This window comes from Pleurodeles waltl, chromosome 9, assembly GCF_031143425.1.
Source record: "Pleurodeles waltl isolate 20211129_DDA chromosome 9, aPleWal1.hap1.20221129, whole genome shotgun sequence".
Lineage (NCBI taxonomy): Eukaryota > Metazoa > Chordata > Amphibia > Caudata > Salamandridae > Pleurodeles > Pleurodeles waltl.
In genome coordinates this window covers 1,143,375,126-1,143,392,724 of record NC_090448.1, presented here as the reverse complement: position 1 = coordinate 1,143,392,724, position 17,599 = coordinate 1,143,375,126, and the positions used below count along the sequence as shown (strand labels likewise).

General features: G+C 43.6%; 1 protein-coding gene across 4 annotated transcripts in view; it reads right to left on the bottom strand.

Annotated features, from left to right (window-relative positions):
- The window catches only part of DPF3 (double PHD fingers 3), a 367,266-nt gene that overhangs the window by 36,821 nt on the left and 312,846 nt on the right, over nucleotides 1–17,599 (bottom strand). For all 4 annotated transcript variants that reach the window (XR_011198857.1, XR_011198856.1, XM_069208948.1 and 1 more), the window contains exon 9: nucleotides 2,271–2,399. Coding sequence is in view for 2 of the 4 variants with exons in the window: in XM_069208948.1 (XP_069065049.1) it covers nucleotides 2,271–2,399 (129 nt within the window). In the remaining 2 variants the exon portion in view is untranslated. The remainder of the gene's footprint in view (nucleotides 1–2,270; nucleotides 2,400–17,599) is intronic.

The window sequence follows — 17,599 nt, the reverse complement described above, 5'->3', positions numbered from 1 at the left end:
TTGTTATGTCACCTGAAGCAATCAATAGCATTACATGGGCATGATATACAGATGACGAGAATTCATAAGTCCAAGTATTGCAGCGCAGGGTTTACGAGCACGTTTAGCAGTGTTTGGAAAATCTTACATTCAAAAGGACGACAAGTTTATGTGGAGTGCAATATCCAGTTTATGTAAACATTGGCCAAAGCCATGACTCACAAACACTTTCTCTGGTCCTCTTTGAAGATCTGCAGAGGTTAACCGTAATCAAAAATCATGTGTAGTAGACATAGAATAAGACAATATATAGTCATGCGCTAGAAAGATTTCCCTGATGGCAACTTGCAATTTAAGTGAATAATTTATTTCCTATGAATTAAGAATTTTCAACCAATGGGAGCCGAAAAAACATAGGTAGTTGTTATAACAAAATATATTGCTATCTTGGGTACTAGTTTATTAAATTAAAAAAATTTAAAAAAATTTAAAAAACACTCAAAATTGAAATCATAGATTAGATCACATTTTGGCTTCTAAATAATGTGGCTGGCAGTGAAGACCGTCGTATTATGACTGTGTTCGGTTTGACCGAAGCCAAACCCCCACAACACCACCGATACAGCCAAGGCGGTCGGTCAGACCGGAGGTGAGTACCTCCGGCCTGGCGGCAGCCGTAACACTACCAGCCGTATTAAGAGTCGACACACCACTAGGCTTTTCGTGGCGGTCGCACCGCCACAAAAACCCTGCCGGTGACACACCTGGCGACAGGAATCTTCATTCCTGTCGCCAGCACACACACACCAACTCATCCTCACACCTTCATACACGCACCCCCCACTCATCTGCACACCTTCATACATGCATCCCCACTCATCAACACACCTCCATACACGCACCCCCACTCATCAACACACCTCCATACACGCACCCCCACTCATCCGCACACCTTCATACATGCACCCCCACTCATCCACACACCTTCATACACAAACCCCCACTCATCCGCACACCTTCATACACGTAACCCCGCTCATCCCCACACCTTCATACATGCAACCCCACTCATCTGCACATCTTCATACACGCACCCCCCACTCATCTGCACATCTTTGTACATGCACCCCCAATCATCCGCACACCTTCATACATGCACCCCCACTCATACGCACACCTTCATAAACGCACCCCCACTCATCCGCACACCTTCATACACGCACTCCCACTCATCGGCACAACTGATACATGCACCCCCACTCATCCGCACACCTTCATACATTAACCCCCAACTCATCCTTAGACCTTCATACATCCACCCCACTCATCAACACACTCAGACATACACCCCCACTCGCTCGCACACACCCATACAAACACCCCTACTTGTATGCATCCCAGTACACACACCTACTCACTCGCACCCCGACACACCCTCTCCCCTCCGCTTCCATTCAGACACACCCACCTTCCACGCACACATACATACACACATGCACTCACGCACACCCATATTACCACACGCAGACACCACACACATGCACACAACACCCCGCACTTTTCTGATGGTCCACCTACCTGTCTGGGCGAGTTAGTCATCCCGGATGAGGATGCGTGTTGGCGTTTCCACCGCCAGCACCACACCGTATTACATCTCAGAATACGGCAAGTGGAGTCCTTTTGACATAGCGGTGCTGGCGGTGGAACTGCCTCTCAACCACCGACAGTCAGGCTGACGGTGTTGGATTTCTCCCCTTAAATTGGCAGAAATCCTTGGGCGAGTCCTAATACTGCAGGTCTTCGGACCGCCAACACTGGCTGTCTTTGGGCACCCATGAAGATTGTCAAAGTTGTAATGAGGGCCTGAGTGTCTACAGACCTGTAATGCAACGTTACCTTTCAAGTATCCTCTATATCAAATTTAGAGACTTGTTAATATGTATTTTCAGATCTACAATTCTGAATATTCTTGATTAATCATGTTGGCCCTTAGAGACTTATCAAACACAAATATCAGATTTGTTGCCTATATATTTGGACAATTTACCGTTACTAATATAACTTTTTGTCAAAAGTACCTAGCTATTGATGACTCAGTGTCTCAACGAAGAAAAATGAAATCAGACTTTTTTTTTTTTTTTTTTTTTTTTTTACAGCATGTAAGAAATTGTGCTGAACTTGAAAAGGAAAAACACACAAATAACACATGATGACAAAGGGTGAAACTAGGCATATGAACGGACCCAGGAAAGAAGCAAGCATGGGGGTAGTGAGCTGGAGGAAGGACCTACCAGAGCGCCCGCAGTCAGAGCAGGAGACCAGCTCTTCCGGCTGCCCGCTCTTCCTGTTATTACTGGAGTCCCCAAGGCAGAAGTCACAGTAGTCATTAGGTAGGATCACACCATCCGGTCCTTTTCTAGCTGAAAAGGGAACAAAAGAAAAAGACTGTAAATGCGATTTAAAAGCATAGAATCTTTTTTCTTAGAAGCACTGGGCTTGACTTAGAAATTTTTACAAGTCAAGTTACCAAGTAACGGGACAACCTTATCTGAGGTGTAGCGGTTTAGCACCTAAGTAACTCATCTGGTAACTTGGAGACTTGCATTTGCGGATCTGGCACCGCAGAAGAATTTTTATAGTACCTGATTACCATCCACAACCAAGTAGTTCATGTTTACCGTGTGACCCATATTAGTCACAAAACCCACTATTTATCGAGAGCTAGTGTCACTTTCATATCTTTGTGCTAATCACTATTTGTAATTTATGGAGGATCTACATAGTAATTTTTAATTTATAACATCACCTTCTGTGCAGCACTCTGCCACTCTGGATCTAGTGTGTGCTACTTAGATCTCCTGCTAGTAATTAAGTATATCACCATATATAAACCTCCTTCTTCAGGTCCCAGGTAGTACATTCTCTGTCACTAACTGCTGCTTTTTGCTCACAAACAGCAAACTAGATTCTCAGACAGTAATATGAGTGGAAAGTTCAATACTATTCTAAACACTGAATTAGACATAAAATAAAGACATACCGAGAATTATTTGATGCTGCAAAACAAATTCTTTAAATAATGTATGATAATCTGAGAGCTATGAGGCAAAAATAAATATGCTCAGTATCCAAGAGATAGTCCCATACGGATTAATGGCTAAGTATGTTGAAAATATATATAATGCACTGAGAGGATATAAGGTTGGGGAAAATTGCAAACACCTTTCTATACAGCTGTACTGATTGCTACCCCAAATATGGATGAATGGGAACGTTATAAACCTCTCTTCCCTACTACGGCTGGTCTTGAAGGCCACTATTAGAGATAGCGCTTAACCACTGGCTTCAAGGGAACAGCAACTTTAATTTGTAGCTCAACATTATTCCAGTACCTGCAAGAACACAACCTTTAGAAACACATGGAATATTTAATGCTGGGAAAAGGCTCTAAAACTTTTGTTGTTACCTATATTTCACATTTGCCTCAGGGAGCTGTCAGGCCTTGGTTACATTTTTGTTGGTGATTTAACATCAGGCTGCGCCAGCAGCTACTGCACGTTATGCTAAGAATCACAGTCAGCACTTGTTTTATTTCATGTCACATTTGGGCTTCGTTCTTTAGACTCATTTTTTCAATAAGTGAGGCATAACACTGAAATTTAACCTAAGAGAATATATTTTACAAAAGGACCTTAAATGGAAATGGCAAAGAGTACAAACAGAAGTACAATATCTTGGTCAACTAAGAATCTTGAATATTAATAAAGACCAAAATATTTTTGTGGGCCTTTGTGCACATTAGTCAAAGTATTTATGCAAACCTTGTATAGTCATTTAGGATGCTTCTAAACATAGTCAATGAAAAGTGCATAAGACAAAGAACAAACATAATATTAGGATAGGTTTTAATTTGCTTGACCAATTGCATTTAAAAAAAAAAAAAATTTAAGACCGCAAAATACATGCGGAGGTCAACTGATTAACATTTTAGCGATTCTAGCGTAGTGCACTAGTTCAATTGTGAGATTACTCTCTACAAGTATTTTCCAATTCCACTGCATTAAAGATTAAAGGGAATGCCCTTACTGCAAGCATGGACAAGTTACTCACAGTGTAGAAAGGTTTTCATTTGAGGGACAGGGTTGGGTCAGTAGTTTTCTCAACAGTTAGCAGGAAACTGAGTAGTGGGCATTGCTGCAGATAGGCCTTTCACCATTTCCCTATGTTTTAAGGTATCTTTTCAGGAGTAAAGAATTCTTCCTCAATCCCTGTGATTTTTCAGGACCTCAATGTCCTGCTTCGACATATATCCATCAGGTCAGGAACTGGAGAAGCAGTTGTTAGGGGTTTTCCCCCCTACACTGCAACTCAACTCCGTCATTGTTTCCCCCAATTTTCTATAAGAAGGAACCCACTTTGAAGGACTTTTGTATTAGTGCAGTTGTAGCACCAGTAGCGCCCCAGGTTATTTGGCTTGCTTAAAGCTGCTTCACTTCGGTCCAGCTCCAGCTTTCCAAACACCAACAATTTCTCTTGCCATCAAGTTGGCGCATTCAGGCCCCTTTCAGTATCCACACGAGGACCATCTGAGACAAGACCGCTACCTGTCCACTCACCCTTTATGTTGATGCACATGAAATGCCTTTGAGTTTTGCTGTCAGAGAAGATCCTTAGTGCTCTGCCGGGCACCAACCAGTCCCTGCTCTCAGTCGGTCATGCTGAAGTCCGAAACCCTTCAGTGCCTCCCAACACTCTGCCAGGTGGGTCACCGTTCCTTCCTTCTAGCTTATCCTCCTAAAAGCTAGAGTCTCCACACATGAATGGGTGACTTTTCAGTTTTATAAAGAGACTGGCTGTAGGGTGTCAGCACTGTCAGCAGAATGTGAGTAGAAATCATAGCGCTTTACTGCCACCACAATAACCAGCCCATCATCCTCCATATATTGCAGACTAGGGTGTGCCTCAGTTTCACAAAGGTTTTCAACTGGTAGAGTTTACCAGTGAACATAGTTCTTGAAGAGTGGAAGACATTAATAGGCTCATGTGTGTGCTGCATCCCAAACACCACCTTCATCATTACCCCCAAAAAGTTTAAGTTTTATCGGGAACAATATTTTTTAACACCCTTCCTTCAGACATTTATGCAAGGAATGAAATGTGTTGAAACAGTTGATGCCGGACCTGCAGCTTGAACGAGTTTCTCTAAGTAAAGGTGGAACTAGAGCGTACTTCTGTACTTGAATATGCAAAAGCCAGATCTCTTGCATGTGTTCGACAAGAGAAAAGAATACATTTTGATTTATAACTTTCAACAATGAACAGACCAGAAGCTGCTGACTGATGTTCTTGTATCAGTTTTAGAGCTCCCCCCAGACTTGGCTTGTTTGGCATCAAAACTGCAGGATTAAAATTACATGTACCAGGAAGCAAAGAACATGTACCAGGAAAGGGTAATTTCAATACAGAATATTTTTTAGGCTGCTATGGGAACACTGTTGCCATTGCTAGTGTTTCATGTAGATCTATATTTTGTCAGAAGGGGTTCAGAGAGAGTGAAATTCAATGAAGGTGGGCTTTGCAATAAAGCAGATAGCTAAGACATGAGGTTGTTGGTACATGTGACTAACTGACTTTCTTTGGGGGATTCTTTGGTGCAGTGATGAAGAGGTTCTGCCAATTTATATATCAAACTCTTTGCTGACAATGGTTCACATCTGACATTATGGCAAGTCAAACTCTACTTCAGGTTGCCAGCCATTAAGAGGCATGTGGATTTTATGCTTTAAGGGCATTTTACATCTAATACCAGAGAAAAAGGAATAACGACATTTTGTGTTCTCAACAAGCCTCTGAAGTGCAAGGCCAGTACAAGTGGTGTGGACTAAATTAGTATATTTAGTGCCGTTTTGAAGGCTTCAGATATAGCATGGTTTTAATTCACTGAGGCCAAATGTGTAAATCATTCGATCAACTAGCAAGATCAAACCCTTTTGAAAATAAATATTTGCAAGGGAAAGTTCCCTAATGAGAGTGTGCCTTATAACAACGTGTAATTGGGATCATATGAAATGGAATAGATCTAAGTGAGCATTAGGCCAGTGGTACAAAGGCCCTCCCGCAGCTGGTGCAGGGGGGGCCCTGAGCTCTAGGGGGCCCTCTCAGCACAGCACCTAGACTGAGTGAATCCAGAGGGGACAGCCACTCGATGTTCTATGTAGGGGGCGCCCTTCAGTTTTGCAACGCCACTGCATTATGTTAAATGGTTAAATACAGAATCACTTCTATATATCATCAAAAGTCAAGTGGGCAAGTGGAAAGGTGCAATGGTTTCATCAAGAAGTGGTTTTAATTGGTTTGTCCCCATGGGATATACCACATGCTTACTGTTAAGTTACGCTGGGGTTTCCCCAGTCAAACATGTAAGAGTAAGGAACACAACTGTTTTGGATACTTGATGGTTGCAGTGCAGAAGAAACGAAATTGGGATTATTTAACAACATTTTTGTGAAACAGTTATCTTACAAGAGAATTTGCCTAACACCCAAACTGGGTTGATACACATTGAAATGCAGACATGTCTACAACTGCATGCAATCCACAAACAAATACAGTCTTCTGCGGCTGTACGGCACAGTCCCACCTAAAACATAGTTTAATTAGATAAGGATCACTCTCAAAGATGTTCATCAATCAAAAATGTGTCTCATCCTATGTGGAAAAAGTAATTGTTATGGACGTTTTAAGAGAAATTAAACTCCTGGGTTAGAAAATAGCAAACAACTTAAATATTAAGAACATGTGAGCGAAATGTCTTGATTTGATATATATAAAGTGGTATTGCCTTCAGTTAGAGGACATTAACATGAGCTTTTATTTTAAGTATTAAAGCCACAAACCTTAAAGTCTTTCAGGTACAACTTGCTGGAAATGCTGATTTAATTGTATACTAAGAATTATGCACAAGTGAGAGTAGCTAGCAATGGTGAATTAACCAGCCATATAAAATTAGAGAAGGAGGTGCAGCAGGGCTATGTTGTGGCCCTTAAACTATTTTGCCTATACATAATAAATGTGATGAGTTATTTAGATACAGACATCAGGGACTCACCTAAAGTATGAGGGCTTAGGGTCCCAGTCTTTCTATTGCTGATACACACAATATTTAACTCCTCCCCCTCAGTTGCAACAATTACTAGGTTGCTTCACAAGCTTTGGCAATAAAAGAGGTATGGAGCTGAATTCCAATAAAAAGAAAATGATTTAGATTCCTTAAAATGCTTGAAAGATCACACTAAATGTAGGGGCAACAGAGCTAGAGGTAGAAGGTGAGACTGATTTTGACTATATTTGGGATGGGAGGGCGTGGGGGGATCAAACTAACACATAATATGTCCTGGATGCCCCAGCTGCATAAATGTTAACTACAATGACATCACTATGCATCAGTAGTGCTACAAATCTATAAGGCAACAACATCAAGTGCTATTTCACCAGAAATTAGAGATATACAATTTTAAGGCACTAGGGGCTGCCTTATTTGAGGTGAAAAGCTGGGGGATCATTCTGTAATCCAAAAGTTAACTATAGCCAAAAATAAGTTTCTGAAATCTTTGATTAGCTTTTTAAAGAGTTGCCCTTTGCCTCCCATTACGTGGACCTTGGGTAAAGCCCAGTGTCCTCAAAGGAAAATAAATGTCCTCTGTGATATTGGCATAAATTATGGTCCATGGAAAAACAGGGGCCCTACAAAGCAGCCTTAGGCAAATTACCAAATCAACTATGCATCTTGAAGTTTCCATGGCTTAAATACGTAAAGTCTATGTTGTGTATACTGGAGCTGGAGTGGTTGTGATCAAGCCCAAAAGAATACAAGATGATTAGTAATGATTTGACAGAACGATTCTGGGCTTATGCACTAGAGGGGCATTCTCCACATGTAAAACTGGAGGTCTAGATGATCGTTTTTTTGGGAAGGTATGTTTGTCTTTGAACTTTTGTGGACCCTATCTCTCCCCCAGTTGCAAAGTAAGTTTATGTTAACTTTAGACACAGAATCCTTTGCTTGCATAGTTACTGCAGCAGATGGTCCAGTAATCCTAACACAAACAATAGGCACCAGCATATAAAATCCAGGTAGAATCTGATGTGCACCCACTATTCCTTGGCATAACTTCCACTGGTGCTCCAACAATATGGATTATTCTAATTTGCCAGCTGAGAGGGATGTCAAGAAATGAAGAGGTCTTATGAGCATTGAGAATAGACAAATGTGAAGCTATAGTCCTTCACATATCAACATTCCTTGTCTCCATGTGTAATACTAGAAGAATTTTGTGTTCTTTGGAATCTCAACATTCCGTCAGACCACTGGCTGTCAGATTTATTCATAACCTATCAGAACTCTTTATGCAATTACAACTGTCTTTAAATTATTTTTACATTTGTTTATGAATAAGATGTACATTAATAGCAGTGGGAACAATTTGCATGTTCAAAACTCTACTGCACCCTGACCCTGCATGATATTTCAAAATAAATGGCTGTAGGGTGTGCAGGTATATTTCTAGGTTAGTGCATATAAAGGTCTCTTTAGGTCTTGTCTACAGACACCTCTTAGCTGTCTGCTTGAAAGATCTTTTGTGGACCATATCATAATATTACAGTAGGCTTAGATAGTTCAAAAAGCCAATGCTTGTTTTATAAAGAAAGTTATTGGGAAATCTGAAGGAGAACTTGGGAAACTAAACATGATGACCTTATAAAGAGTCAAAATAATCAACATGACTGTAAGCAGCTACAAAACAGGGAAATAATAGAATGCTGGTCCTGGGATGATCATTACAGGGGCTTAGCTGCTCACCTTATAACCCAAGTTCAATACTGGACCAAAATGTGTGATTCTGACAAAACTAATGTAGGGGTGAACGTATTGATTACTGTACTGACCAGGCCACTAGTGTGAATGGCATTAGTGAGGAGGCTGAGTGCACTTTCTGTGCATGTAACAGTTGGTTCCACTAGGTGGCACTGCTGACATGGCACAGGGGGAGGGGGCTCTTGCAAAAACAACAAAGTGATGGAAGGAATGCTTGAATTAATCTCAGCCACGGAATGCTCAAATTGATCTCAGGCACTGGCAGGCGGTCTTGGCTGCCTTACAGACCATTTTTTGCACCCACTGTGCCATTTCGGACAGCATTATGGAAACCAGTCTTGGTCTTGGTCCAATAGGAACAGTCCAGTCGAAGCAGCCAGACCATAAGCAACCCCAAACTGGTTTCAACATATTTAAGGGCCTGATTTAGATATTGGTGGATGGGTTACTCCATCACAACTGTGACAGATATTTCGCCTATCGAAATCCCACAGCAAACAATGGGATTTAGATTTTGGCGGACGGGATATCCGTCACCATTGTGACTGCGTCCCCCGGCTGCCTATAGCTAAATCACGCCCTAAGTCTCTACAGTGAGGTATAGCTTGAGTCCAATAGCACAGTGAGCATGCCTCCCACATTTGGGCATACGCATCGCACTTTGCGCTACTACAACAAGGTGATGAAAGAAATGCTTGAATGAATCTTAGCCACTGTCAATGGATCTAGGCTGCGTTCCAAACTACTGGACAGAAAGAGCTGAACTGTTCTAGCTGGAGCAGGGTCAAGACTGATTTGCGTATGGCTGGGTTCAAACTGAGATGGCATGGGTGCAAAGTAACAATGGATTGGCATATTACCAGTGGCTGAGATTAATTCAAGCATTCCATTCATCACGTTTTTGTATACTTGAATGGCAAAGTGGGAGTCTGTGACTTTTAGTTCCCACTGCAGCGGGAGGGCCGAGTGATGACTGCATGGGCGGGGCCATGTGTGATAGGTCAAGTGGATGAGTGTGCCTAAAGTCTGTGCCTAATTTATAGTATAAGTGCCAGTGCCAAAGGTTTTGTTAAGAAGCCTGTGGCTAGATGCGAAATAACAAGGCCACATATTCTTGATTCCACTCCACGGCTCTTTAATCCACCACGAGGCACTCCCCCACTCTTTATCTCATTCTTTCAAATTCCTTATCAGTGCTTTCACCCTTTAACACTGTTTTTCTCTTCCTCCTTCCCCTTGTGTGTTTTTCTCTTTCTAACTCCGTGTGAAAAGTCAGATGAGGACAAGTTACCGGCAGGCTGCAAAAATAAGTGCAGACGGGCCCCACCTACAACCACTGGCTCAAATTAAGCACTGTCTAAAGCTTGCCTGGGACGGAATGTGGATCACTTTGGGTGGATGAGTAAATCTGGAGAGGAAGGAAGGCACTTAGGAGGTTGATGCGTCTTACCTTCAGCGGTGCGCCCCGGGGGTGAGGCCCTGTCACAGATGTGGATGAGGTTGTCAGAGTTAGAAAGGTGTCACTAGGTGCACTTTAACCAATAGGTGGATTTTCCTTGGAGTAGTCCCTAGATGAGGGCAATAAGGGGGCCGCATACACGGTTATCTTATAACTATGGGCCCTCGTATATCGACTATATGTCCTGGGTGAGTGCTAGAGGTCTGGGTTCAAAATGCATCGATAGATTCCTAGTTTTAAGAGTTCCTGCAGCCCAATTTCATGCACGTAACGTAAGGAGTGAACTGGAGGGTCACCCTTACTTATAGCCACAGCCACTGATAATACCCTACCTTAACCACTTGCTATGCGTGTCTAGTGCATGGAGGTCACAGTACCCCAAAGTGGACAGTCTAAGGACATCCGACGTGAGGAAGACTCAACATGGCATTATGATCCCACTACTCAAAGTACGTAGGTGGCAGTAGGGATCTAGAACTCAGATTGCAGTATGGGAATACCTGCTTAATGCAGTATGACTGGACCTTGAAGCCCAGGAGGGTGAGGAGAAAGCTGGCAGGGGAGGCTTGGATGGCTATCACCCCACTGACGCATTCCCCAACTAGAGTGTGGTCCGCACTCACCTGCCTATACTTTCACAAAAAGGACTACGTCATACTATTATGTTCTTATATGTTCTTATAAGGAAGAGGTTCATGAATTATTGAGTTCCTGGAGCATCTAAGCACCAGATGGGGATGAGGGGCACAACATAAGGGTAACAGGCACTGCACGCACTCAGTTAGACCTGATCAGCTCACTACTTGCAAGTTGCGCAATTCTTTGGTCGTCATCTCAGCGGACAGAGATCGGCGCCCTGTTTTTACCCCGGGGACAGTGGGGGTGGTCACTGATGGATTAAAAGAGTGACACTACGACTTTATCTCCCTGAGCATTCAAATCTAAATGTGTGTACTGTAAATGTACAACTATAGATGCAGTGCCAACTGTTTAGTGTGACTCAAATTATATTTTACCACCCCTGCCCCCTATCAATTCTGCCCCTAGTGGCCTCCCTAACCCCTGATAACGCAGAAACGAAGGTTTTACATTTATTAGCGCATAAACGTAGTGCCGCAATAATCAAGTGTGACTTTAACCAAACTAATAAAGATTGTACGGGGACAAATGTGCCCTCAGAGTAGTTCGCCAACATTTATAAGCGTGCTTTATATAACGTGATGTATTAGAATTGTACTAATCTGACATAACCGTAAACGTGTGCCATGATTTGCTTGTTTGAAATGTTTTAACTTAGCATAACTTTAGTGGAGGCTTCGGCCTAGTTGCCTTGTCTCACGGTTTAGATGCTCGTGTTTTTCTAATGTGCTAATAAAACGTGTATTCTTGCTTGAAGCTGTACTTTTCCAGTGAGATCGGTTCACATGCTTATCTTTAAGGTTTCGTGCCAGCCTGGCATCTTCTTCTTTGCTCCAAGGTCAATCTGCAGGTGCAGACAATGGAAGCTCTGAAAGTGAGTTAATTGGTAAAATATGTTGCAACTTACGTTCCCGACTCCAAGGATAATGTATGCCTAGGTAGATGCTTGTGAATTGTTGTTTTGATTGGACAATTTGAAGCCAACCTATGAACCCTCCAATGGAAGACCCTACTGGATTTGAACTGTTGTTTATTTAAACCTGGTGCACAAGAAGAAAGCAGCCATTACCCATTGCACCCATTGAGGACATTATTGGCCATTGCAGCCATTATGGCCCATCTGGCCGACCTCGTCATTTTGCCATCTTCTACGATGCCAATTGATGTTCGACGCCATTTTGAATGAGACTTTGATGCTTTCTCTAATCGAGAGAAAGAGACTTTAAGTAATTCTCGCCCTAGAGACTTTAACTTCGATTTGCCCCTTTGCATAAAGTAGTAGTTTTGTCCTTTTATCTTGCCGCTGTGAGGCAATTGCCCCGTCCACCCTGCCCCCTTTGCCCCCGTCCCATGCTGATCGAAACCGGTACCTGTGAGACGAAGACTTCCTTGAATGCTGATTGAATTTGGTAAATATGAAAGGAAAAATGTACAATTGCATTGTGTTTCTTTTTAGGTAACCAACTGCTGATTTTTGATAAGAGCCCTAGTTAGGAGTTTTCCAAATCAATGTTGCTAAATTGTTTTTTGCATGAAATCCCACATGCAGATGCTAATTTGAGGTTAGATGAGGATTCATTTGTTGCACGATGCAATTTGAGACCTTGTTATGCTGACTAATGTATGCAATTAGCCCATTACAGATTATAGTTTTAGTGGTTTGCGTTGCTATCATCGAATGCATTGTTATTCAAATGCTGCATAGATTGCATCTTTTTCGCCGTTATGGACAGCTATTAATGTTCATTTACATATATCATTTGGTGTTGAGACACATTTATATCGTGCTAGCTTTGTTAATATAGGGAAATAAATTCATTAACTTTGAATAAACTGGTGTGGTTATTCATGGCCGGAAGGTCATGGTTCGCCGAAATGTTTTCTGGATTAATTGTGAAGTGTTATGTTGATCAGGGCATTGCTTATGTTCGTTATTGATTATTGATTTGATTAAATTGACTAATCTCGGGTGAAGAGAGCCCCACTTGGTCAAAAGATTCATCGACCCAAGAGCGTCCAAATACAGGCAATTTATTAGGACGGAACGCTCTATCAGTAGATGGTAGCAGAGGACGGTTTCGCCCTTTGGGACCCCACTCGAGAGGTAACGGTTTCGCCCTTTGGGACCCCACTCGAGAGGTATATGGTGTTGAATTGACGGTTACGCCCTTTGGGACCCCACTCGAGAGGTATATGGTGTTGAATTAGATTTTTCTTGGGTAAAACAGATTGAGAGAATGATGATGCCCTAAGTCCCCCGCGACTTTCCCGGGATCTCGGAGCTTGCAAATGGAGAGAATGGAGGTGTGAAATCGGCGTTGGCGGTACTAGTGACGGTATGAGTGAAGTCAGGATTTTGCGCTTGCACAGCTTATTGCCGCAGATTGTTTGAAAAGGTTGCGAGGATTTTAGAGAATAGCGGAGGTGCGACTCCGAGTGTGAGAGTAGGGAAGTCGTCGAACTTCATGTGCATGTGGCGCTTTGTGCAGAAAAAGGTCCACGTGGTTGTTGTTGTTGAGACGGGCCCTGCGAGGTCAAGAGACTCCGGAGTATGTTGAAAAGTGTATGAGACACTTGTTTTATGTTGTGGTCTGGTCGGTTTAATAGGTTGACCGGGCGTGGTCAACGAGTCGGTACGTGTGTTAAGGGAGTGGAAGAAAACTTCGACTTCGAGCTTTGACAAATTCTAAGTGCACTAGAATAGATCACTGACAAGTTGAGAGCAGAATCTGCGGGTCAGATTTTGCTTGCGAAAGTGGGGACCGAGAAAGATGGAATAACTGCCGAGGCTAGTGAAAAATCCCTAAGGTCCTGAAGCGATTGTGTTACCCTTCCTGTAGTAAACCGACAGATCTGTTTTATTATTATTTGGTTGCTCGCGATACATGCCAGAAGTTGTTACGAGAGGAGCTGAGTGAAGGAGGACTAGCCGCGAGGCTTTGTCAGCCGCAGAGTGTGTGAGTGTGACGTCACTAGGAGCCGCGCTGGGATAGGTTGGTTGCAGAGAAGGGTCGCGCACGGATTGGACGCAGTCCGTGGGGCTCGATTGGAAGGGGAAAGGCAAGCGAAGAGTATTCCGGGAATTAAAGTCACTTATTGATTACAAATTTTGTGAAATAAAAGACGAGAAAATGAAATTTTTGAAAGCATTAAAGAGTGCGATGAAGGGGGAGTCTTACATTAAAGCGAGCGTAGGAGAGGAGACGCCACCCGAAGGTACACCAGCTTACATTGTAATGGAGGAAAGGGGGGTAGCTCCGTGCCTTTGGCTAAAGCAATGGCACAAGCTGACAGAGAGACATGGGAGCGTAGCGTTCCCGATCCATGGGACATTCAATATAAGGATCCTAGAGAATTTGAGATTTGCGATGTACGACATGAAGGTACCTCCAAGGCCAGCACAGTTTGAGGCTCTAGCGATTTGGGAACTAATGGCTAGACAGCAACAGCAAAAGAAGTTTGAGACCAGGATAAGAAAGGTAGAAAAGACACTAGCGGACGCTAGGTGGGATAATGCACAGAAGGTGTGGAGGTCAGATATATTGCAGGGGATAAAATTGTTTCCCGCAATTGCTAAGGAAGAAGAGGCGACAGGCAAGAAAGCTACCTGTAAGACAAACAGGAGGTGTTCAAAGATAGAGAGGACGAGGAAAAGTTAAGGAGAGAAGACGAGTCAGAGGATGAGGAGTTCATCATGCAATTGCTGAACGCCCGTCCACCACCTTATGTAGAGAGTGAACAAGGTCCAAGTACCAGTTCTGCCCCTCCGGCACCGGTACAGAATAATGAAACTCCGAATTCAGAAACGCCATCGGGATCTAAGGACCCGAGTTTACTGTTCACCCCGCAGATACCGCAGGTTAGGAGAATATATCCAGATGTGCCTATATTGAAAACAGCAGAAAATTATCAGCCGCAGGTCCCAAGGTACTACAGCAGTGACAACAGTACGGGAATGATTCTAGATCCAACCGTAATGGAAGTACAGAATGGTCGCAACCCAACATTGGCACAAGCTGAATCAACCCAGTTTTTGATGCCTCAAAAGCAGATGCAGGGGGGAACCGCACATGCTCAGATGACGGGGAGTCAGACGGGCATGCCGGCAATGATGACCCATAGTGTGGGAATGAACATGCCTCAGAACCTGGGGAATGGACAGAACCCAGATGCGATATCCCTACCCATTACTGTAGGTCCACCGGTACCTTTATACATTCAGCCTAACTCAGGTATGAGCGGTCAAGGATCAGTGGTGCAGAATGGGACGGAAAGGAGGTGCATAGAAAACACTCCAGAAACAACTCTGATAGCGGCTCAGCCAACTGGATCTGGGTCCTTGATGGAGTTTAGTCCCATATGTGCTCAGTCAACAGTGGTGAGGTCGAGTCCCCCACTGATGATACCGCTATCATCGAACACTGAAAAGTTGCCGCAACCATCAATGGCAGTCGATGTGAATGCTACACTGATGGGGTTGAATGCGCAACAGCTAACACAGTGGTTCAACAGTCTGAATTCCACACAAAGCTCAGCCGGTGGGAAGGGAGAAGACTATCTGAACAGGGTAAGGTTGAACATGGAAGCAGAAGAATTGGTGGAAGGGACTATGGGTTTGAATAGGTTAGAGTCCTACTCGGAAGAAGAGCTGAGGTATCTATGTCCCAGGATTACGAGAGAAGTGAACAAGGTACATAGAAGGTTGCAAGAAATAGCTGACAAAAACGGGGTTGAGATAGACAAGACAAAACACTTGAGCAGGAGCTATAGATTGGATTTCGGGACCACAGACTTTGAACACATGAGGTCAGCAGGCATGAAAACGCACCTTAGAGAATTGCTGCAGAGTGCACAAGTGTGGAGGTGCTTAGACAAATGGGAAAGCAGATGGGCAAAGAAAAAGGAAAAGAGGAAAGACAGTGTCCCAGAGCACAACAAGAAAAGATCACAGAGTAGTGATGCAATAACCATGTTACCAATGAGGGAGACAGCAGGGGGAAAATTAATACATGTACCGTGGCACAGAAGCGACATTCAGTCTTTTACGGATGATTTTCCCAAACTGAGAGAGAAACCGATTGAATGGTATCAACAGACTGATAGGTTTGTGAAGCTTGCAAAATGTCTTTGGGAAGACCTGAACACCCTCTTTGAGATTGTGGTTCCGGCAGATTTGTGGGAAGACTGCAAAAGGGCTGTAGGTTGGCCGACAAGTGAACCAGAGAGAGACAGGGATACGGGTGCACCATCACCTATGGTAATGAGCTTGTACTATAAGGTGATTGAGCATTTGAAGACGAAGGTTGCCGCGAAAAATGTGGATTGGCAGAAGATTGATCGAACTGCCCAAGAGGCTAAAGAGTCGATTCATGGTTACTATGAGAGGTTGTTGAAGGCGTTCAAGAACTACAGTGGCACGGAAACAATAGAGGCGAAGGACATGCTTCATTTTGTGTTTAGATTCGTGGAAGGGCTGAGACCAGAGATAAGTCAGATGATAAAGACGCATTTGATTTGTTGGCAGTCGAAACCTATTGATGAGGTGTTGAATTATGCGAAATACTGTAGCGACGAAATTGAAGTGAAACAGAAAAGGTTGAAAGAGAAAGTGATGGTGATGCAACTTAAAGCAGCTCAGACAGGGTTGCAAGGGTTGCAAGGGTTCCCACAGCAGATACCGCAGCCGCAGCCGCAGGGAAATATGGTGTTTCAGCCACAGGCCAGAGGCAGAGGAGGCTTTGGGAGTAATGGTCCGGATTTGAACACTGTTGCGATTCCGAATGGTGTGCAGGCAATGAAAAGGGTGATGCCGTGTCACGTGTGCGGAATCGTCGGGCATTGGAAACGCGAGTGCCCGATGGTGGTGCAGGAAGGTGCAGGTGTTGGTCAGCAAAACAATGATGTCAATGCATTCCAGACAATGAGGGGACCGAAAATGAGAGGTCCAAACCCAAATTTTCAGACCATAAATCAGCTGCAGGGATTACAGCCCATGCAGCCGCAGCAGATGCAGATGCCCCGTATGCAGATGACGCAAATGCAGCCAATGCAACAGCAGTTTCCCATGGTACCTAATCAGCAAATTCAAATACCCTGGGCACCAGTGAGTCAGCAGCAAGTGATGGTTCCTCCACAGGTCTCGGGTCAGGTGATGAGTACAAATGGCACAGTACAACAGTTCCCACTACACAGTGAGAATGGAATAAACAATGTATGGGAGAGTGAAAGTTCAGATGAGGAGGGAAATTGTGTGCTTGCAGCATCCTTGGAAGTTGATCAAAAGGGTCCATATGTGGAGGGAAGAGTTATGGGTCATCGTTTTTCATTCTTGGTTGACACAGGAGCCACACGTTCAACTGTTAGGAGCATTGAAGTACCAAATTTGCCACTCTCAGGGAGAACAGTTCAAGTAGTGGGAGTAGCAAACAGGCACCTGACGAACCCAATCACAGATCCAGTACAAGTCAGAATTGGTAACTATCAAGGGTTACATAATTTTGTGGTATGTGACTCAAGCCCGATAGCACTGTTAGGGAGAGACCTATTGTGCAAATTGGGATGTTCGATTATGTGTTCGAACGATGGAATTAGAATTCAGACGAGCAGTGATGGGGAAGAAGAGGACAGTGTAGAAGGGGATGAGATGG